The sequence below is a fragment of the Dromiciops gliroides genome, chromosome 4 (genome assembly GCF_019393635.1).
Source record: "Dromiciops gliroides isolate mDroGli1 chromosome 4, mDroGli1.pri, whole genome shotgun sequence".
NCBI classification, from domain to species: Eukaryota; Metazoa; Chordata; class Mammalia; order Microbiotheria; family Microbiotheriidae; genus Dromiciops; species Dromiciops gliroides.
In genome coordinates this window covers 336,360,980-336,385,924 of record NC_057864.1, presented here as the reverse complement: position 1 = coordinate 336,385,924, position 24,945 = coordinate 336,360,980, and the positions used below count along the sequence as shown (strand labels likewise).

Here is a 24,945-nt window from a genome sequence, read left to right as displayed (position 1 = left end):
GTTAGGCAATGAATGAATGAATAAGTTGAGTGAGTGAATGAATGAATGAATGGCTAGCTCAGAACTGAGTTATTAGTGTGTTAGACCTAAGATGCACTTGCTAACTTAAGTATTCATTCTTAGTCATGAAAGGAAATCAAAATAATATGATTCAGAAGATTCACCAATATACTGGGTTTTTGTTTTTTTTTTATAACCCAGACCCATGATTTCATCGGTATGGGAAACTCATAATGACTATAGTTAAAACATAACATGTACTTGACCTGGTGAAGATTTTTTTTTTAACTCTATAAAATGGAGTTCCTGCAAGCTGGACTTGCACATTAGCCAAGGCAACAAAACAGACATTCATAAGAACAGAGCAGCAGCTTCTCTGGTTTTTTGGTTTTTTGGTTTTTTTAGTGAGGCAACTGGGGTTAAGTGACTTGCCCAGGGTCACACAGCTAGTTAAGTGTTAAGTGTCTGAGGCCGGATTTGAACTCAGGTAATCCTGACTCCAGGGCCGGTGCTCTATGCACTGCGCCACCTAGCTGCCCCCACTCTGTTTTTTATAACTTGAAAAATAGAATAAATCATTAACTTACATGCCACCAATAACCTGGATGGAGCGTATTTGAGTATTGAATCCCAGGAACCGTAAGTTCACCACTTCTTCACTAAGTTCAATTTTTTTTCCTTTGAAGTCTTCTCTTTCAAAAAGAACTATTATTGGTTCTGAAAATTCCTGTTTTTAAGGGGAGAGAGAGATGGCTTAGTTGTTGATTCTAGCATAATTATTAGAATTTCTGTGAAAGATAGCTTGCATATACATGTATATATCTTGTTATATAGGCACATACCTATACAAAAATCAATAAAAATACAAGATCTGGTGAGATTCAGCCAATCAGTAAATTCCCCTTTCTAAAGGACCTACCTATTTTGTCTCCAAACTGATTTTAAAAATAACTCTACAGATAAATAAAAGGGTTGCCTAGGAGGGAAAATATATGGGCAACAGACTTTTTGCTGAACAAAAAGACAGGTAATTGTGTGTCATTCTTTTGAAAACTGTCATAGAAAACGGAGTAAGGGGGAATCTGGGCATAAAGAAATTTGTAAAGCAGCATAATAACAGCTGTAGTGGAGTCTCTGTCTAACTTGGTCATTTTTCATGGCAGACTGAAAAACTCCTGGCACAGAAAGCTAACTGGGGAAGACCTGAAGCTGGCTCCATAATTGTTCTATGGTGTATTGAATCACCGCATGCAGAAAACAGACTAAAGTTACCTTTGAGATGCCCTGTCCCCAAAAGTCTTTTTTTGGGGGATGGGAAATGAGGGTTAAGTGACTTGCCCAGGGTCACACAGCTAGTAAGTCTCAAGTGTCTGAGGCCGGATTTGAACTCAGATCCTCCTGACTCCAGGGCTGGTGCTTTATCCACTGCACTACCTATCTGCCCCCTGAAAGTCAATTTTCAAGATAAAAATTGCAGTGAGGGGGAAAAAAAAGATCAAGTGCACACCTGCTTCAGTTGTTATCAGAGGAAAACACACCACCAGAGAAACACCAGGAGGAAAACTTGCCCCACCATAGTACAGAAGCCCACAGATCCAAGAGAAAGTTGCTTGTTTTCTTCTGAATTATAGAGAAACCCTTATGATCCTACACGAACTTCTCATGATAAATACATCTGAGATCATAAACAATACATCAAAAAGCCACCTGAAGCTCTCAATGTTTTCTTCCCTCAGATTAAAGTTTCATGCCATGGGTGTGGAACCTAACTGCCCAATTTATGTGGACAGGCTCCAGCATGCAGGGGGAAAAAACATGCATTTTGTGGCTCAGCAAACAAAGACTATTAGGAGGTAGAGAAGGTCTGCATGTCATCAGGAGCAGTAAAGTGTACCAGGTGTGGGTTGGGTAAAATACCACAAGGGGTCACTGGAACACACCTAGGACAACAGAGGCTTGGAGAAAAGACCCAACCTGGGTTTCTATAGTATTCTGGAGACACTCCAAGCTGACTTTTTTAGGATTGCAGCTAAAATGGCATCCCAGGGAGAGTCCAGCTCCCGGTAGCCCCACATCAAATTCTAATTAGGCCATTTAAAAGTCTCCGGCACCATGAGGATCCCACCAGCTCTTGATTCTGACAAAAAAATACAGGTTTCCTGTCATGACTATTCACAACAAAGAAATACTGTGTTGTAGTCAGCAGGTGTGCATGTGCACACACACAAAGACACATACATACACACACACACACACGTGTCTGGCTATAAGAAGGAATCTGAAATCTTTGTTTTAGAACATACTTGTGGGGAGCTACTTTGGGGCTGAGCAGTACTGAATTCCAGCCAACTTTCTGTGTAAAAAGATCATAATAATAACTGACATGCCCAGATTGCTTTAAAGTATGCCTGTGCTCAGCGGATAGAGCACCTGCCCTGGAGTCAGGAGGACCTGAGTTCAAATCTGGCCTCAGACACTTGACACTTACTAGCTGTGTGACCCTGGGCAAGTCACTTAACCCCAACTGCCTCACCAAAAAAAAAAAAGTATGCTGGTGCTGTATATCACCTCATCTGATTGTCCTGACAGCCTGGAGATACAGGTGCTACAAGCATTATTCTGCCGATTTTTTTCTTTATTTTTTTGGGGGCAGTAAGGGTTAAGTGACTTGCCCAGGGTCACACAGCTAGTGTCAAGTGTCTGAGGTCAGATTTGAACTCAGGTCCTCCTGAATCCAGGGCCAGTGCTTTATCCACTGCGCCACCTAGCTGCCCCCTATTCTGCCCATTTTACAGATGAGCAGTGACTTGTCCAAGCCTGCACAGCTACTGAGAGTTAGGGGATGTCATTCCAACTTGACTTCAAGTTCCAGCATTCTTTCCACTCTACCACACTGTATATAGTTTGAGTAACAGCAGGGCTGAGTATCAGAGGAACCTCAGAGGCCATCTATTCCAAACTTTCCATTTTACAGACAAAAAGACTGAGGCACAGGGAGTTAAAATTACATGCCCAGCCAGGGTCACACAGCTAATAAGTGTTGAAGGCAGGATCTGAATCAAAGTCTTCCTTGCTATCTCTCAGGCCATCTCTCTATCCACTGAGCCTTCCTGAAGTTTCAGATACCACCTGAGAGCTGATATGAGCCGCTGAGATGCTGAGATATTGAAGGATTTGTACCTTCCATGTTTTGTTGAGGTCATCTCCATATCTCAAGAAAAGCCGTCATTTATACATTGATCAACAATCATTGATTGTGCACCTACCACTGTGCTAGGTACCAGGCACAGAGAGACCAAAAACAAAACCCACCAAAAAAACCCCCAAAACAAGGCAGACCCCATCTTCAAGAAATTGTTATGAGAAGACAGGTAAGTGATGCATTGGATATACTGCCAGGCATGGAGTCAAGGAAGACGGGTTCAAATGCAGTCTCATACACTTAGACATGTGACCCACTTAATTTCTATGTGCCTCAGTTTCATAATCTGTAAAATGGGGAACAATGAACATGAACTTGGACAGACTTCCAGAGCAAGTGGAGGAGAGAGGGGCCTGGCATGCTATGGTCCATAAGGTCTCGAAGAGTCAGACAAAACTGAACAACAAAAAAAAATGGGAATTAGCAAGAACTCCCTCCCAGGGTTGTTGCAAGAATCAGTGAGATTAATCACACATGTATACCCATATCTGATTGCTTACCACCTCAGGGAGAAGGGAGGGGAGGGAAGGGGGGAAAAAAATTGGAACTCAAAACTATAAATAAAAATATTTATTACTTTTTTAAAAAATTAAGTGCCCGGCACATAGTCAATGCTGTATCAATTTTAGCTAATATTATTTACTGCATTATACCAGGGAAACAATGTGTGCATAGTCTATATATGCATCTATACATACATATACATAAATTCCATGTAAATCTCTCTATATAAAGTACTTATGTATGCATTAAGTATATATATATATATATATATATATATATATATATAAAATGTACAAACAATAAATGCTAGGTAAATGGAGGGGGGCTAGTAACTAGGGAAAACAGGAAAGGTTTCACAGGGAAGATGCATTATGGGTAAGTTTTTCTACCTTATGAGAATCATGGTAAAGAGTGAAAATTGTGATAGAAACAGGGAAAAAAATGCCTAGACATAAAAATAATAAGAAACCTCTCAACCTGCCTAATGGAGGGCATGCCCAAACAACCCTCTGTTGTGTCCACAAATGCTGGGCTGAAAGGTACCCAGCAGTAGAATTAAATGAAGTCCATGTATCATTTAAAAGGCTGAAAAAACCTCCCATAACCAACTACAGACAAACCAAACCTTCTGAAGAGGGGCCAGCTACTAAAAACTTACAAGGAAAATGGAAAATGACAGACTGTTGGACCCTGAAAATGTAATTTATGGGTAAGAAAACTCCAGCAGGTGGAAACTTCTTAGGAAGGTTTTGATACAGTGCAATGCAGGAGTCAGATCTTATAAGTAGAGTGGAGAGTGGCTGTCCAATTTCAATTGTATAGGAATTTTACTGTCAAACATTGAAGTTAACAGCACTGTTAGCCAGGTACCAGGAATCTTCTTTATATAAAGGTTTTTCTTTATAATGCTATTCATTCATTCACTTATTTATTTACTTAATCACTGGGATTTAGCCAGTATCCATAAACTCGATGAGGTTTCCTATCCACTTTGGATGAAGGCCAATCAATCACTAAATAGCTTATACATCTATATGGCCCCTTTGTGTTTTGCAAATGACTTCTACCCTGTCTATACTGTATGCTTCCACAATCTATGCTCTTATCAGCCCATCTATTAATTCATTTAGCTTCATAATAACCTCATGAGATGAGTAGAACAAATATCATCAAATTTCTCTGGCTTCCTTCAAGATTCTATTCATATCCCACCTGAGGGAGGCTTTTCCAGGTCCTCCCCACTGCTAGTCCCCTCCCACCATGATTACCTCCCATTTACCTTGAATATATCTTATATGTACATAACTGTCTGTCTGTGGTCTCTCCCCTTAGCCTATGCTCACCCCCAATGGAATATTAATTTCTTGAGAGCAGAGAGTCTGCCCAAATTTTTACCTTGCTTTGTAACTTACTTGTAACACTTAGCCCCATACCTGGTACATGCTAAGTGCTTAATAAAAAGCCCATCGACTATCTTACAGGTGAAGTAATTGAGAGTCAAATTAGTTACTTGCCTTCCCCGGACCTCAGTTTCCTTATTTGTACAATGAAGGGATAGGACTACATGCTGTAAAGTCTCTTTCAGCTCCAAATTCTAGGACCCGTGATATGTTCAAGGTCAGTGAGCTACTTAGTGGTGATAAAAGCAGAAGTTACCAGATCTAATTTTGTGCAACTTTTTAAAAGGAGTAGAGGGGACTATGACCTTTCTCTGAAATTTCTCACTGTATCATGGAGTTTCTGTGTTCTTGGATAGACCATCTATTACCATCAACTGCTTTAGGGCAATATAACACTCAGGAGAGCATCTGAATATACCCCAAACACCACCTGCAGGCACTGATAGTACATATGAAATACTCCTGGGGTGGGGGGGAGGTAGGAGAAGGATTCTTAAAACCCATCAGATTTTCTTTGAGATTTTTATCCGGTCTGAGAAGCCACAATTAAAAAAAAAAATACATTCTTCCAAACCGCACCAAGATACATACAATATTAGGATCAGAGATTTCTACAGGGTCTTGCTTCACTTAATCTAACTCATGGAGGATCTGTGTCTTTTTATTATGATGAGGGATTCTGTGGCACCTCTTGTTCGTGGAATAATAATCTAATAGGAATTGCCACTTCTGGGAAAGACATGCCAATTGTCCACTCTATAACTCTACTCATTACTCCTATCTTGATTCTTCAGACAAAAACTCCCTTCCCTGCCCACCACTCTGCTATATATGTTGTCTCCCCGCCCGCCCCCCCTCCATTAAAATGTAAGTTATTGGGGCAGCTAGATGGCACAGTGGATAGAGCACTGGCCCTGGAGTCAGGAGTACCTGAGTTCAAATCCGGCCTCAGACACTTAACACTTACTAGCTGTGTGACCCTGGGCAAGTCACTTAACCCCAATTGCCTCACTAAAAAAAAAAAAAAAAAAAAATATGTAAGTTATTTGTGCTGGCTCACTTTTGTCTTTGGATACCCAGCACCTAGCAGGCACACAATAGGTGCATTCACTAGACACGAAGTGAGGGGTATGTGATTAAAGGGTACCTGTAAACTGGGCAGGATAGCATATGCTTGTAAATCCAGCCACCATCCAGATTTCAGGAGGAAGACTCTCTAAAGACAACACATTCTGAGATAGATGATTCACAATTCCAAACAATGTGTTGTCTTTAATGTTAAGACATGTTAAGACACATAACAGTATGTTATATACAGAATGTTAAGGCATATAACATTATAATCTTTGAAATTACCTAGGCTGTGAGAACAGCCATTTTGATAGACAACTTAAAAGCCCAAACGCCTTCCTCTCCATAAGCCTCATTAGGAATAATCTCCAGATGAATTTTGTTATTATTTTTTCTAGCTCTATAAAATAATTTTTAGATAGTCTGATTGGTATGGCACTGAATAAATAAATTAATTTAGGTAGAAATGTCATTTTTATTATATTAGCTCAGCCTATCCATGAGCAGTTGATATTTTTCCAATTATTTAGATATGATTTGATTTGTGTGAAAAAGTATTTTGTAATTGTGTTCATAGAGTTCCTGGGATTGTCTTGGCAAGTAGATTCCCAAGTATTTTATATTGTCTACTGTTGATTTAATTGGAATTTCTCTTTCTATCTCTTGCCGCTGGACTTTTTTGGTCATGTATAGAAATGCTGATGATTTATGTGGATTTAGTTTATATCCTGCTACTTTGCTAAAGTTGTTAATTGTTTCAAGTAATTTTTGAGTTGATTCTCTAGGATTCTCTAAGTATACCATCATATCATCTGCAAAGAGTGATAGTTTTGCTTCCTCCTTGCCTATTCTAATTATTAGGAATAATCTCAATGTGACTGTCACAAGCCAAGGCAACAAGAAAAAGATGGACAGCATTGCAAGAACTTAGAACCTCTATTTTCTGTTCTTCTGTTTATTTGCAGTAATTACTTATACCATCTGAGTTTATGCTTAAGTATACAGTTAAGCTATATGATTTGGCCTTGGGAAAAACCAAACCAAACCAGAGATGCCCATGCCTCCATGAGCACTGATAAACTTCAATAGCTCTCTGTCACATGCATATAAATTAAACCTGAACTCCTAAGCCCGGCATTCTAGGCCACCTTTCCAACATTATTTCCTCCTATCTTCCAATACAGATCCTCTGCTTCAGTCAGGCTGATCTAATCCCTCCACCCCAAAAATGTCTTATATTTACAACACATTCTCTACTTTTTTTTTTTTTGGTGAGGCAATTGGGGTTAAGTGACTTGCCCAGGATCACACAGCTAGTACATGTTAAGTGTCTGAGGCCGGATTTGAACTCAGGTCCTCCTGACTCCAGGGCCGGTACTCTATCCACTGCACCACCTAGCTGCCCCTATTCTCTACTTTTGTTCAGACTATTCGCCTCACTGATAGTGGAAGGTGTTCACCTCTCCATTCTGCCTACCCAATCCAAACCCTTCCTTTAAAGCCCAGTTCAAATCCTACCACAATGAAACATTTCCCTAGGGACCCAGGCAACTATAATCTCAACTTCCTCTAAATTCAGGTATTACTTATTATGTGTACCACTCATTTGGCAGTCAGCATCTGTTATTTTATTGTATCAACTAACTGTTGTTTATACATGTCCTGTCACCTCTACTAAAGTTATAAGGTCTATGTGGTCCCAACTGCCCTCAGATCCTAGATACCTTCGTATCTCCAAAAGTCCTTTGCATATGGAGGATTCCTTGATTGGGTCTGGCTTTGTAGTCTTCCAGCACTGATTTGTTTATCTATTCAATAGATACTAAGTTCCATGTTGGTAGGACTAGGGGGAAAGACAGTCTAACAAATTGTTGGTGGAACTGCAGACTAGTACAAACATTTTGGAACAGAATGGCAGAGTCTTTTCACCCAAGAAAGCCATCATTAGGACTCTATCCAAAAAGAAAGAATAGGGCCTATTCACAATTGATCTAATGTAAATAGCAAAAAAAGAAAAAATGATAATCTATATAACCAAATAATTCACAAATGTTTTAATAAATTATGATGCCCTTAATGTCTCAGTAATATTTCTTCCTTTCTTTCTTTCTTTTGTGGGACATTGAGGGTTAAATGACTTGCCCAGAGTCACACAGCTAGTAAGTGTCAAGTGTCTGAGGCCAGATTTGAACTCAGGTCCTCCTGACTCCAGGGCCAGTGCTTTACCCACTGCGCCACCTAGTTGCCCCCTCAGTAATCTTTCCATAGCACCTTTTAACCAAAAGAAATAGCCAACTGTTCTACTTATTGAGTATTTTGTTGACAATTTGAAATACACCCCAGCAAGGATAACTTAGCGTACAATTTGGAAACTATACCTTTAAGGTCTAATAGGAGAGCAAGAACTTGCTCCCCCTGCTGCTGCTGCCAACACCCTATAACTGTGGAGTATGAACAATACTGCTTCATAGGGGCTTATCAAGGTCCAGACTCCAGTCAGCATTAGAAGTTCCCTAATTTTGTCCTGCTCTTTCTTCATGTGTGTTTATGGCAGTGTTCAAAGGAAACTCTTCTTCAGAATGATAACCCTGAGGCATCATCCAGGAAAAGACTCAGTCATGTTTAGTATTCCATACTTACTGCAGTGGGCAATCTTATTAATTCATCAAAAGAAGGGTTTGTTTTTGTGCATGTCTGCGGGTTTTTTTTAAGCAACAAAGGCAGTGGTTCTCATCCTTAGCTAATGAGGACATTCAACTAAGCAGAACATCCCATCCCTTGAGCAGAATCTTCTGGTTATAGATTTCCCTACTGTGCAAATGCCAAGTCAGGTTTTCTTCAATTCTTCTAAGTCATGAACCCCTTGTGTTCAAGGTCTAATGAAGCCTACAGACTCCTCAGAATAATGTTTTTAAATGCATAAAATAAAATACATAGGATTATAAAAGGAACCAATTATATTAAATAGTTACCAAAGTATTTTCTTAAAAATACACACATATAGGGGCAGCTAGGTGGCACAGTGGATAAAGCACCGGCCCTGGATTCAGGAGGACCTGAGCTCAAATCTGGCTTCAGATACTTGACACTGACTAACTGTGTGACCCTGGGCAAGTCACTTAACCCTCATTGCCCCACCCCACCCCCCAAAAATAGTAATAATAATAATAAAAAAGGAGCAGCTAGGTGGCGTAGTGGATAAAGCACCAGCCCTGGATTCAGGACAACCTGGGTTCAAATATAGCCTCAGACACTTAACACTTACTAGCTGTGTGACCCTGGGCAAGTCACTTAGCCCTCATTGCCCCGCAAAAAAAAAAAAAAATAATAATAATAAAACACATATAAACATAAATTTATGGGCTCTAGGTTAGGAATCTCTGCAGTGAATACAATGCATTTTGCACAGGGGCCTTGGGCGACTGGGGTTTGGAGCACCAACTAAACTTTCTCCATTAGATGTGTAAAGCCATGTAGCTTTTGAAAGGTATGGATTAAATTAACTATGGACAGAGCAACAGACAGACAGTATGGTACTATGATGGGAGAAAAACACTATTTCATCTCACTCCCCAATGTGAGTTAGGTTAATTATCCCTTAATGCTATTGAAAGTGACCTCAAAATTTAATTGGCTCAGGTGACTAAGGCTCAGGCCCCTTCTGCAACCTCCTGATCATGTGGGTACAAAATAACCAGGGCATGAGAGGCTGGAGCTCTTCCTTCCTGTTTAAATAACACTGGAAAGCTTTATTCTAGGATAAACAAACATTTCTTCTGTGTTCTGAATGTCTCTTCCCAGGTATAGATAAGTCAAGTTCATTTTCATAGATGAATGCTGAGTGTCTCATTTTATTCCAAGTCTGGACCTAAACTACCAAGAGACTAGCCTGAGTAAAGCCCAGCCCCATGATAAGTACAATGTGGAGGGCTGGATGGTTTTTCATGACTTAGTAGAAAATGTGGTAAACGTATAGACAGAGAACCTAGGCCCAAATCCTACCTCTGCCACTTAACTTGGCCTGGGACAAATCGTTTGAGTTTCCGGAGCCTGTTCCCCTAAGTATAAAATGAGGGAGTTGGGGGGCAGGTGGGTGGCACAGTGGATAAAGCACCAGCTCTGGATTCAGGAGTACCTGAGCTCAAATCCAGCCTCAGACACTTGACACTTACTAGCTGTGTGACCTTGGGCAAGTCACTTAACCCTCACTGCCCCACAAAAAGAGAGAGGACATTGTACTGTATACAAAATAACAGCAATACTGTAAGATGATCTGCTGTGAATCACTTAGTTATTTTCAGCAATGCAATTATCCAAGCCATCTCTGAAGGACTTATGAAAAATGCAATCCATCTACAGAGAAAGAACCGATGGTACCTGAATACAGAAGGAAGCTTATTTTGTTGTTGTTGTTGTTAGTTCCTTTTCCTAAATTTTTTTTGTCTGCTATGTTTTGCATGATTGCATATGTATAATTTATATTGAATTGCTTAAGTTCTTTGGGGGGATAGGGAGGAAGGATGAGAATTTGGTACACAAAGTTTTAAAAATCTATGTCCCAATTTGTTTTTACATGTAAGGTGGGAAAAATTCTAAATAAATAAATAAAAAGATAAAATTTCGAAAATAAATAAATAAAAATAAAATGAGGGAGTTGGACTAGATGGGTCCTAACATTCCTTCCAGCTTTAAATCTATAATGTGACCCTTTATACTCCATAGCAAATTCCTCCTTGTGCTCAAACACAAAGCCCTGAATAGTTTTATCTATTAGCCCCACAGACTCTCTCTCTCTCTCTCTCTCTCTCTCTCTCTCTCTCTCTCTCTCTCTCTTTTGGGAGGGGGGCAGGGCAATGGGGGTTAAGTGACTTGACCAGGGTCACACAGCTAGTAAGTGTCAAGTGTCTGAAGCCGGATTTGAACTCAGGTCCTCCTGAATCCAGGACCGGTGCTTTATCCACTGTGCCACCTAGCTGCTCCTGCCCCACATACTATCAATTACTGGATGCCATTAATCTTAGATATATGAAACTGGTAACATGAGCCACGTGAGTTTATCAATCGGCATTTATGTTGGTTTACTTACAACATCTATAAAGCGAAGAGACTTAAAATTCGTTTCAGGAGGACATCCCATGGCAGATAGACAAGGATAGTTTCCTTCTTCTAATACATACTGATTACCAGAGAAATTTTCCCCATCGTAAGCAACCCAGCTGTGGAAGATTAAAAAAACAAAGACAAAAACACAAGAGTTGAGTATCTAAATGATTTTTTTAAAAAGAAAGACTGCTACAGAATAGAGAAACCTTAATCCTGAAATTAGAACACTGCTAAAAACTTGGGTTTGTTTTTCTAAAAGACAGACAGGTCTTTTAGAAAGCCAGAAAAAAATATAAATTAATAATGCAGAGAAAATAAGACTATACCTGGAAGATTTTTTTTTTCCCAAGGGGGAAGGGAAGGTGATATTGGGCCGAGGGTGTTTTTCCTTCCATTTTGGCTTTGTTTATACAACACAAGGATGGTAAAAGAAAATACAAAAACCATGCCATAGTTAAAGGAACCAAAAAGTTCTACCTTGGGGAAGAGAAGTCTCGTGGGGGTACCCAATATTTGGAGGCATGTTCCATGCAAAAGAGAGTAAGATTTGCTCCATTGGACTATGGAAATCAAAACTTACATCTGATTAAGGGAAGTGACAAATTGGGAAATTTCATCTAAAACTAATGAAGAAAAATTAGAGCTGCCTAAAAAAAAGAGAACGGGGGCAGCTAGGTGGCACAGTGCATAGAGCACTGGCCCTGGAGTCAGGAGTATCTGAGTTCAAATCTGGCCTCAGACACTTAACACTTACTAGCTGTGTGACCCTGGGCAAGTCACTTAACCCCAACTGCCTCACTTAAAAGAGAGAGAGAGAGAGAGAGAGACTGATGACGAGTTGTTAGGGGGTGCTACAGGTAAGATTAGTAATTTGACCAGGAATTGGACTAGATGAGCCCTGAGGTCTAGTCAAAATTCTGAGACTCAAGGCCCAACTGACGTCCCACTTCTTTCATAACTATCCTCACTCCTTCCTAAACTTTTACTGTAATTGTAGCCTCTACCACTCAATTTAGCATGTAAGTACTTACCGGATATTATTCACCATTATGTCAAGTTAGTCTTATCTCCACCAATTAGTCTATAAACTTTCTTAGAACTAGGAACCCATCTGATATTTTCTTCTGGATACCTAGCACCTGTCCCAGCAATGCAAGCATGGTAGGTGCTGACTGTCAATGCACTGACTATTGACTCAGTAATATAGAATTAGGTTTTTTCCTTCTGCTTACCTGCCTCCCAAAACTCTGCAAGACTTTGCAGAAAAGGAATCTTCAATTTGATTAGTGGTTTCTTCAAAAACTTTATTGCTACCACGGAAATCTGGTTCTGAGAATAAGTGAACCTTTGAAAAAGTGAGCAGAAAGACAGAAAATGATTTTCCAAAACACACTGTGCCTTTAAAATGCTGACTCCAATATATCCTCTAACTGCTAGTCATAGCCAACTAAGTTATAAAATTTCCAAACCTTTCAGTTTTTATAACTCTCTTAATAGATCACTTGTAAACATGATTTCTGTAGTAGCCACGATTTTTAAATATAATTCTGTAACATCAAAGACAGTCCAACAACTGAAAAATCCTAACTCTTTGAGAACATTTGTTGTAACAAGCAATAAAATATTTTAAAGCTTTCCTGTAGTCTGTCTCTATGTTCACCTGCTCTAACCTTAATAATCAGCTACATTTTGGAAATGGTTATTTTCCCTTCCTCTCAATGCGGAAAAACACTTGCTGACATATCAAAATGTTGTATATGAACAAGGGATGAACACAAGTGTGGTATTTACACTTGTATAATTAAGGCAGTCTGAGTATGCCTATTAACAAGCATAAGTCTTACCCATAAAACTCAGTTAATGTTGAAAGTCATCATGTAAAGGACTGGACAAAAATCAGACTAGTATCTTTAAGAGTATTACAGGACCATTCCTAAATATGTGCATGTTTGTGTCGGGTAGAGAATGGAGCAGCCATGGTGTGGTAATAAGCGCATCTGCACTAGAGGTCAGTAGACAAGAATGGTGGATGAAGAATGTGACCTTGTATACACCACTCTTCCTTGCTGAAGCTGGGATTCTACTATTTCATAAATCATTGTCTTTATACCCAAACCCACCCCTCTTCTGAACTTCTCCACTATGACTGAAGACACCATGCTTCTTTTCTTAGAGCTACATTTGAATACTAGTAATCAAACCTTTAAAAAATTATAACTTAAAAATATTTATATTTAATATATAAATTTATTATATATTTTAATACAGACATATTTAACTTATTATATACTATGTACTCATATTATATATGTACATATATAATAAATTTTCAATCCATTTAAATAACTTTGAGGTAGCATGGCAAAGTGGATAGAAAGCCAACCTCATAACCAGGAACATGGGGGGTTTAAATCCTACCTCTAAAACATGCAGGGTGGGACAGCTAGGTGGCACAGTGGATAGAGCATCGGCCCTGGAGTCAGGAGGACCTGAGTTCAAATCCGGCTTCAGACATTTATTTAACACTTACTAGCTATGTGACTCTGGGTAAGCCACTTAACCGCAATTGCTTTACCAAAAAAAACCCAAAAAATTAAAAAAAAAACCATGCAGGGTGTGTGAGCCTAGGCAAGTCACTTAATTTCTCAGAGCCGGACCACTTTCTAAGGCTAAGTTGCATGAACCTATAAGCAGTGGAGGGAGTTTTCTCACTAGGAAGTTCCTTATATTTCTGAAATTGCAAGTCCCGTTCCTATTTGTATTAAATAAGTCAAACCAACAAAAATATCACCAGTGTTCTCTGGCAACTTTGTGAGGTTTGTTGTTGTTGTCACTGTTGTCTCTTAACATTGTGAGCTCCTTTGAGGGCGCTGTATTCCCTATAGTGACTGGCAACCAGTAGGCGTTTAATAAATGGTTGGTGCCTTACTGACTTTTGCTTTGATGTTTTATAAAAACAGAAGATTTCAATTGTTAGAAAAAGAGAAATGATGAGGAAAGGATTTCTGCATCACTAAGGACAGGTCCTCCCCAATGCAGCAATGATCAATGGACAAAAATAGGCAAGTTACAGAGGAAATTCAGACTGTCAAGAATCTCAGGAGGAGCTGCTTAAATTCATTCACAGAGAAATGCAAATCAAGACAATCTTAAGATGCTGATGTTACACCCACCAGAATCCCCCTGCACTCCCTAAAAAAAAGGCAAAAAAAATGATAAGGGCTGTGGGGAAACAGGCACTCTGATACTAATCCACTCTAATGGAGATCAACACAAACATCTTAAGGAACATGATGGCTTTATGTAATAACTGATCATACCCTTTGGCCCAACAATTCTAATGCTAAAATTTGGGACCAATAACATCACAAAAGGAGGGGGAAATCCCATCTATACAAAAATATTTATAACAGCAAAACATGGAAAACAACCTATATGGCTCACAATCAGCAATTGGCCGATTCATATGTGGCACATGAATGTAATGGATTATTATGGTGCCATCATAATGAAGAGGAAACCAAGAAGGAAATTTGTTTTGTTGCTCAACTGTTTTTAGTCATATCTGACTCTTTGTGGTTTTTATTTGTTTGTTTTGGTTTGTTTTATTGTTGTTGTTGAGGGGTAATGAGGGTTAAGTGACTTGCCTAGGGTCACACAGCTAGTAAGTGTCAAGTGTCTGAGGCTATATTTGAACTCAGATCCTCCTGAATCCAGGGCCGATGCTTTATCCACTGCCCCACCTAGCTGCCCCCGTGTCTGACTCTTTGTGACCCTATTTGGGGTTTTCTTGGCAAAGATACTGGATGAGTTTGCCATTTCCTTCTCCAGCTCAAGAGGCAAACAGAGTTAAGTGACTTTTCCAGGGTCACACAACTAGTAAGTGTCTGAGGCCAGACTGGAATTCAGGATGATTAGTTTTCCTGACTCCAGGCCCAGCCTCTATCCAATGAGCTACCCAAGAAGAAAATATAGAAAAAGCTATATAAAAATACTACTAAGCATAATCAGGACCAGAATGTATATACACTATTTCAACTACCTATATTTTAAAAAGAAGCAAAGCCAAAGATAGCAAAACTTCAGACCTGGATAGGGACACAGAACAAATACATTTTGGAGAGGGTTCTTTGTTAATTCATTTGGTTAGGATACAATGGAAGAGTCCACTCTGATATTGTATCTTTGTTGTGTAGGTTATTATTAAATTTACAATAAAGAATTTTTCTTTTTTTAAAATTCTTTTTAATAAAGCATTTTTCAAAGAGTTACTTACTTTATTTCTTTCACTTGGGCTAGTAAAGGTATCCTAAAAATTTTTAAAGAAAAAGAAAAGAAAATGAACATCAGATACTTTTAATTTTTTTAGTATGTGTATAAGGAGGCATTTAAACATTTTTGTTGTAATCCATATGCACATTTTACTCATATATTATGCATTTTACATACACTATACATTTCTATATAATATACATTTTCTATACATCATAAATTTTTCTGTACATTATACATTTATATCTATATTATACATTTTACTCAGTACACACTACTTAAATCTAGAACTTTATGAGATATATTTAAACAAAAATATGGTCTCTTACCAAACATATAGGTTGAACTGAAGAGATCTTACAATTCTTTCCTCCCCAGTCCTCAAAGCTAGTATACAATCCTTTATCAAGTATATATTGTTCTCCTGTGAAGTCTGGATTTTCATAGGCTACCCATCTGAAGAGGAACAAAATCATAAACTTCTTACTGCTTGTAGAATTTAGATATAAGCTAGAGCTTTTGAATATTTCAGCTAAACATATAGAAGAAAAAAAGCGTTTGTCACAGAACTACCTCCAAAATACTGTGTACTGTCTCAAGAAATAGGGGGTGTTGACAAGAGGAATCCTATTCAGGTATGGGTTGGACCAGATCACCTCTGGAATCCTTCTAACTCATACATTGGACAAGTCTACAGACATTCCATGCATCTCCATTTCTTTGTGTTTAACTCTGTTAACTGCAACTGAAATTAAAAGACACTTGCTCCTTGGAAAGAAAGCTATGGTAAATCTGGACAGCATACTAAAAAGTGGAGACATCACCTCGTCTGCAAGAGTCCGTACAGTCAAAGCTGTGGTTTTTCCAGTAGCAATGTATGGCTGTGAGAACTGGACTATAAGGAAAACATGAGTGCCACAAGAAGTGTGGTGCTGAAGAAGACTTCCAAGAATCCTTTCGACAGCAAGGAGATCAAATCAGTCTCTACTAACAGAAACTAATTCAGACTATTCACTGAAAGGTCAAATAGAGAAGCTGAAGCTTAAATACTTGGCCATATAATGAGAAGACAGGACTCATTGGAAAAGACTCTGAAGTTGGAAAAGATTGAAGGCAAAAAGAAGAAGGGGATGGCAGAGGATGAGATGGATAACATCATGGAAGCAACAAATATGAGCCCGGACAGACTTCAAGAGATAATGGAGGAAAGGAGGACTTGGCGTCCATAGGGTCGTGAAGAGTCAGACACAACTCAACAACAACAACAACAACAACAACAGCAACAACAACGTACAAAGTGAAAAACAGCATGTCATGGTAGATGCTAGAGGGCTAGTTATGGAGTCAAGAAGCCCGGGGTTCAAGCTGGGCCTCTCTCTGATATATTCTAATCAGCTATGTCCAATCACATCATCTCTCAGTGCCCTCACACAATTCTCTAAGACTGTAAATTACAGAGGAGTTGCTGTCAGTACCAGTGGAGGGAGTTTCCATTAGGATAAAATCATAGCTCCAGGCAAACCAATACAAGGAGGACAATGACAAAAGACAAGGATGAGCCCCCAAAAGCATAAGCACCAGAGAGAAAGGTGATAGATGAGATGTAGTTCCCAGCATTTAGGGAGAATAAGCACCCAAATAATTGTGATTTTTTTTTTAGGGGAGAGGAAAGTGAGGTAATATAAAGGAAAAGTGCCAGGCAAAATGCTATGAAAAATTTGAGAATGCAGAGATGATGAGGATGAGGATGGTGATGGTGATGGTGATAAATGACTAACATTTATGTAGCATTTACTATGGGCCAAGCACTGTACAAAGTGCTTTACAATTATTATCTCTCTTTTTTTTTTTTGGCAGGGCAATGAGGGTTAAGTGACTTGCCCAAAGTCACACAGTTAGTAAGTGTCAAATGTCTCATGCCAGATTTGAATTCAGGTCCTTCTGAATCCAGGGCCAGTGCTTTATCCACTATGCCACCTAGCTGCCCCCAATTATTATCTCCTTTGACCCTCACAACAACCCAATGAGGCAAGTAGTATCATTATTCCCATTTTACAGATAAAGAAACTGAAACAAAAAAGAAGTTAAGTGACTTGCCCAGGGTCACACAGCTAGTACGTTTCTGAGGCTGGATTTAAACTCAGGTCTTCTCGCTATGACAGATCACTTTCATCTGCTGGGGGGGAGAGGGGATTAAACAAAATTGTCACAGATGGCATTTGAATTGAGCCTTGAAAAGGGAGGCACAGCAACAGATAAGAGATGAGACGGAAAAATTTATCCCAGACTTGGGTGGACTGCATGAGCAAAGGCAGAGAAATAGACAGAAACGAGAAGCAGAGAAGTCTATGTTTTGGCTCAACTCTGAAATGTGTGAATGGGGATAGAAAGAGAGATAAGGCTGGGAGAACAGCTGGAGCTAGACTGTGGAGGGATTTACATGCTTGGCATTGTGAATTTATTCTTTATTAGGCTGGCATGGGGAGCTACATGTGGAAGCAGTTAGAAATTAATTACTAATTAGAGATTACAATAGTTTGAGTGCAAAGAGAAGAAAATAGGAACTAGGGTAGCTGAAAAGGGAAAAAGAGGAAGAAGTGGAAGTGAGATTGAGGGAGTCAACTGTTATCTGCAGAGAATTGATAATTGAAAGCCAGGGGAGTAAAATCACCAGGGAAAATAGAGTAGAGAGATAAGAGAGGCGGGATTAGGGCAGAACCTTGCAAGGCCTCCAGGTTTCCCAGCCAAAGAGACAAAGAAGGAAGTAGTTTTCTAATCATCCTAATCTTTCTTTACAATGCACCGTAACTTCTACAGGTCACAAATCAAAATGAAAACAAAAATCTCTTCTCACAAACCCCTTGTGCTCTCACTTCAGAATCTCAGTGGGAAAACTAAAGATCTTATGATATTCATTTATACTTATCTTAAGCCATATTAACACCAAAGAACTTGGCCTTCCTTCTAAAAAGAACCTTATAAGCTTCTTCCTGGAAGTGATCAAGCAAGAATTCCGGTTTCTGACTTCACCACCAAAATATTTCTACAGCCAGATAGTAAAGGGCTGTTCCTCTTTTGTAATAAACCACAATGACAAATATTATTCCACAATTCAAAATGACTGACTAAAGAAGCGTTTAGCCATAATGTACACCAACTGTTAAAATGCATAGCATTTCTTTTCTCTTCTCGGAATAAAAGATATAGTTTTTTCCTTCATTTCAATTACATTTCAACACATTACTTTTAATCTTTTCAATTCCTCCAGGTCACATAATTGATAGAGAGGAGAATCTGACCCTAAAGCTAAACAACACAAAACAAACACCTCCTTGGTAAGCTGTTAGTGGTTACACTGCATGGTATCAGCACAGGATATAATCACTTCATTAATCACACTAGCTAACAAGCTCATTGGTGTCAATGCAATTTAATACCACCTGATATTTATTAAGGTCCTTCTCGATGCAAGGTCTTAAATTTCTGATGAGTGAGAAAGGTATTCCATTTAATCCAACAAATATTTATTAAGCATCTAATACCTAAAAAAAAACCTCTCTCAGGTGAGCATTTTGAGAACTATCTCAAGCTTAAGGGTATTCTACTATGCTAAATGGTTCCCCAGGAGCATAAGCAATACAGCTTTTCATTGGTATGGTTTATTTTTGCAGTTCAGTAGTTTGAGTTGTGTCTGATACTTCATCATTCCAGCTGGGGTTTTCTTGACAAAGATAGTGGAGCAGCTTGTCATTTCCTTCTCCAGCTCATCTGTAGATGAGGAAACTGAGGCAAACAGGGTTAAGTAATTTGCCCAGGGTCATACAGCTAGTGTCTGAGGCTGGATTTGAACTCAGGAATTCAGGCCCATGCTTTAAACTTTTTAGAATCTTTTCACATTATTCATCACATTCCATCCTCACAAAGAGTGAACAAGGTGGCTAGTGCAAGTGTTATTATCCCCATCTTCTAATTGGGGGGCAGATGTACAGAGGTTCAAGTCAGTGGTTTTCAGTCACAGATATATCCTCAGATGTGATGGCTTAGATACGGCCCCAGACTAAGAATGGAAAGTCTCATCACTAGCTGGTGGATGATGAATTCTCCAGCCATGGCAACCCATGAAACAAAGAAAAAATATGAGAAGTCGTGGGTGGGTTGCAATCTGAACTGTTCAAAGGAACAGCACCCACATCAATGAGATCACTGATCCATCAAAGCACGAGAGTAAGTCAGCAGCAGCAGAAAGAGACCCAAGGAAGCTCAAAGTTGAAAAGCTCATTTGGAAAATGCTGCCTTTTAGAAATCGGATTTGACCATACATTATAAAACAGGGATGGAAGAGGCCTTTAGAAATCACCTAATTCAACTCCCTTACTTTATAGACAAAGGAATTCATGTCTCAAGAGCAGACACAAGGCCACACAACTAACTAGTCACAGATGACAGTTAAGGTCCCAAGTCACCTGTTGCCTACACAGTCTCTTTTCACTATATTGGGCTGCCTTGACTAAAAGGCACAACCTAAATTTAAGATTTTGTCCTCTATGAAATAGAATCTGCTTTCTTTCATATGATATTCCCATTAAGCCAGTACTAATATATTCTACAAATCCAAAACCTCTACTGATAATAATGCTGGACTAGATTTGGTTACCATCTTTAAAAAATAAAAACATAAAACAACCCTCCAATATTACAACTACTCAAAAAAGTAGAGAGCACAAGGAAGAAAAAACCCCGCAAAACTCAGATTCTTTATTTAGAACCAAAGTTGGAAACCACCTTGAAGGTCATATCGAAAGGCAGGGTAGTACAGTGGAAAGACTGCCAGATTTAGAGTTGAAAGGACCTGACTTCAAATCCCAGCTCTTTGACTTGCTGTTCTGATGACTTTGGGCAAGTCTTTTAAGCACCCTGGGCCTCAGTTTCTTCAGCTGTAATATGAGGGGTGGTGTATTTGATAGCTTCGGTGACCCTTTCCAGCCAAAAATCTATATTCCAATGATACTAGTGTCTAATCCCTTCATGTTATACATGAGGAAACCAGGGTCCTGAGAGGTCGGAATTAAATGACTTTCACAAGGTTTAGCAAGATTGCATTTGAACACAAATTCCCTGATTCTAAACCCTTTTCACTGACCCATCACCTACCAGTCCTCTGACTTAGAAACTGACAAGGGAAACATAAAAGATGCAGCTGACACCATTTCCCAAAATGTTGATTTTCCTTAAGCCGTATTCTTGTAAGCAAAATGTTATCACTTTCTCTTTTAAGGCCACATTCCACCTGGGTAGCTAGGAGGCATAGTGGATAAAGCACTGGCCCTGAAATTGGGAAGACCAGAGATCAAATCTCACTTCAGACATTTACTAGCTGTGTGACCCTGAGCAAGTCACTTAACCCCAACTGCCTCAAACACCTGGAGCCATCTCTAGTCATTCTGATGTATATCTTGTCACTGGACCCGGATGGCTCTGGAGGAGAGAGTGAGGTTGGTGACCTTACAGAGCCTTCCCTTATTTAAAATCCAGTTCACTGCAAGTCATGACAAGCACCCAATGCCATGGTCCTCTTCAAGAACAAGAACAAGGACAAACATCAACAACAATAACATTCCACCTACAGAGTATGCACATACTCTCCCCCTCATTCAAATGCCAGTTCTTGGAGGAAGTGGGAGGTTTTTTTGCTTGTATATTCTCCTTTCCCCCCCTCCCCCAACACTCAACATAACACCTGACGCATAATAAACAGATTAACCCTTAGGGACAGATTAAATCACACCACACAAATGAAAGAGCACTGGATTAAGAATCCTATAATCCCATGTGTCTTTATTTATTTATTTATTTATTTATTCATTCATTCATTTATCTTTGGTGAAGCAATTGGGGTTAAGTGACTTGCCCAGGGTCACACAGCTAAGTAAGTGTCAAGTGTCTGAGGCTGGATTTGAACTCAGGTACTCCTGACTCCAGGGCTGGTGCTCTACCCACTGGATCACCTAACTGCCCCTGTGTCATTAATTATTTAACCAGGAATAATTATTTTACCTTTCTGGGCCTTAGTTTCCTTCATCTATAAAATGAATGGAAGAAATAAAACAGGCAATTTATTAAGCCCCTACTTTGTGCTGGCTTTACAAATCTTATTTGATCCTCACAATAACCCAGGGAGATAGTTTCGATTATTATCAAAATTATAGGAAACTGAGGCATACAAAGGTCAACTGACTTGCCTAGGGTCATATAGTTAGTTAAATGTCTGCAAATGAATCTGAATTCAGGTCTTCCAGAACTCTAACCACTGTACCACCTAGCTTACTCCAATGAGGTCGAAATATATGATTTCTAAAGTTCCTTTCCATTCTAGAAAGGTCTGGTTTAAGGAAAGATAAAATTCCTTAAAACACTGCAAATGCTCATATCATCAATTTGTGGTGGATACACTGTGGACAAACTTCAGCTAGACAACAGAAGAACTGGTTTTCTGTATGTAGAAAGGCTCCTTTGTGTCTCCCTTGCTCCACTCCCCAAAACAAAAACAAAACATGATTTACAAGTGAGACAAATTAGGGCTAATCATTTCCATCACAAAAAATTCCACTGGTGTTCAGCATCACCCTCAAATGACAATTTGGTTCACAAAAATCTGATTTACACACCTTTTCATGTACCTGCAAAGTGTAAAAAGTGAGGTATTTCTAGGTAATTTCTAGCAACTTCTCAGAACCACATTATCTACAGAACTAGAACTATTTGCCCCAGGCAAATCAAATCTCTAATACTGGGTTATCTTTTCAATATCTCCTACAAGATATTATTTACTTCTGACAAGGAACTCTCCAAAGGATTTGGGATCTCATCAATGTATTTCCTACAGCAACTGAAATCCCAATTCAGGTGGGCCTGTTCAACTATGAAATTTTTTCCGAGTCTGACCAAAAGTTCTCCATTGGGGTAGGGGCTGGGGGGTGGTTTTCCTTGCTTCCATGTTGAAAGTCTTCCTTATACCCTTTTTACACTGTTCTTACTTCAATAACGTATTTTCAGATTCCCAAAATGTGACATTTTTGGCTATCAAATAAAATGAACCTTATGCCCCAGAACTGTCATTTGTCTATATTTGAGTGTTTTGTTTTGGTTTTTTTTTTCCCAGAAGGGGACCATGGAGAGAGAGTATAGGGAATCAAACAAATACTTATTAGTATTTGAAAGAAATACCTACCACCAAAATAAACCAATCAGGATTCTTGAGAGAGGGGAACTTGGTCCACTAAGAAGTTAGACATAGTGCTAACAGTATAATTTAATATCATTTCCTGCATAGGGTAGGTGTATTAAATGAAGGTGTCCTCACTTTTCCCATAATCAGCCTCTAAAATCTACCAGATGTTATGTGATATGTAATAAATAGATGATACGGATAGAAAATACATATGTGCTAAACTCAGATTATACCAAATCTAGGCCTAGATTTTTTTTTTTTACAAAGAAAATTCCTTACTGTTTCTCCTTTGAGTGGATGGAACACCATATTTCGAGTCTGCACCTGAAGACTTGTTTACAACACTAAAGAAAGAAAAAGTCACAGGTGTCGACAAGCCCCAAGATAGCATAATTGCTCTGTAAAATGTATAGCTAACAAAAATTAAGGTATGATTGCAGTAATGTGTGTTAGTTTTTCTGTAATGGAACAAGGAAACTCAAAGTAGCATCACTTTAATTTCACTGGGCTTCCAGACTAAAAAAAAATGCTTAATTTTGCTGGGAGAAAAATGACAAAGCCAGCAAAGTTTTCAACTCAGACTAGAAATAATGTTTAAAATTACTTGGGGATGTTGCTTTAGTATAGCACTTGGAATCTAATTAATCATGTGAGAAGGATATTATCTCATTGTCATGAATTTTTTTATAAAAAAATGTTAGTTTATAAAAACTAACATCATTTTCCTATAAATTCACTGGTCAGATTCAAAAGCACCTCCTCACTTGAACATTATATTCTGTTCTAGAGCAAATAAATGAATCACATAGGGTGGTAAAAGCATACCGAGTCATTCCAGAGGCCGCTCCAACAAAACAGGAATTTCAAAAAAAGGCTCCCTGGTCTACTTCTTAAGAACATTTATGATCTGTGACTTCCTCAGTGTGGGTACTTTCTATTGGGGTGTCCAGTGAGAAATAAAGATCCAAACTAAAAAGCTTTTTCACTAACAAAAATAATGCAAGGAAAAACCAAAGAGTTTGGCTCTAACTTCCTTTTAGAAAAATGGAGGGGCAGCTAGGTGGCGCAGTGAATAGAGCACCGGCCCTGGAGTCAGGAGTACCTGAGTTCAAATCTGGCCTCAGACACTTAACACTTACTAGCTGTGTGACCCTAGGCAAGTCACTTAACCCCAATTGCCTCACTAAAAAAAAAAAAAAAGAAAAAAAGAAAAATGGAAAAAAAAATCTACTGGGCATGACAGTCTCCAACTTACAAACAGGATGTGCTCTTAAAGCTGTGTATTCAGAGTTACAATTTAGGGTTCTTTTACTATTTTATTCAATACACATTTATGTAAGGTATTGGGCTAGGATCTGACAAGAAGACACATGGAGGTAGGGACTGGAATGGTATAGAGAACTTCCAGGAGAAGAAATTCACACTATCTTTTTTTTTTTTTTTGGGTGAGGCAATGAGGGTTAAGTGACTTGCCCAGGGTCACACAGCTAGTGTCAAGCGTCTGAGGTCACATTTGAACTCAGGTCCTCCTGAATTCAGAGCCAGTGCTTTATCCACTGTGCCACCTAGCTGCCCCCAGAAAGTGACACTATCAATGTAAAAGACACCAAGCTGGAATGGGATGATGACCAAATCTCAGGGGCCATAGGGCAACCTGAACAAGAATACCTTTGACAGCACGTGTGACTATTCAGAACACTTTAAAAATCTCCAGGTAGGAAGATCCAACTTCACAAGCTAGTCCATTCTACTTTTGAATACCTTTAGTTGTTAGGACATTTTCCCTTACATCATGTCTGAATTCTTCTCTCTTTAACTTCAACCCGTTGCTCAAAGTGTATCTCCTTCCATGTCAAGTACTTGAAGACAGCTGTCAGGTCCTGGCCTTCTCCAGGCTAAAGCACCTCAGCTCCTTGAACCAATTCTCACATGGCATGACCTCAAAGCTCTCTGCTATGTGGGTTATCTTTCCCAGGCCACTCTCCAAATACCAAAATTCTTCTCTTAAAGCAGTGTCCAGACTGGAGTACCAGATGTGTTCTGGAGATTGAAGAGTAGAGCATCTGGGAGACTAAGCCTCTCTTAATGAAGCCCAAGATCATGAGAGGCTCTTTGGCAATCATATCTCACTAGTGACTCATGGAGAACTTGCAGTCTAGTAAGGG

General features: G+C 39.1%; 1 protein-coding gene across 1 annotated transcript in view; it reads right to left on the bottom strand.

The window, feature by feature from the left end:
• CRYBG1 (crystallin beta-gamma domain containing 1) overlaps nt 1–24,945 on the bottom strand; it is a 93,336-nt gene that overhangs the window by 16,329 nt on the left and 52,062 nt on the right. The window contains exons 12-16 of the mRNA XM_044000699.1: nt 15,882–16,008; nt 15,557–15,589; nt 12,513–12,625; nt 11,264–11,393; nt 588–727 (exon numbers count right to left, since the gene is read on the bottom strand). Of these exons, the coding sequence (XP_043856634.1) occupies nt 588–727; nt 11,264–11,393; nt 12,513–12,625; nt 15,557–15,589; nt 15,882–16,008 (543 nt within the window). The remainder of the gene's footprint in view (nt 1–587; nt 728–11,263; nt 11,394–12,512; nt 12,626–15,556; nt 15,590–15,881; nt 16,009–24,945) is intronic.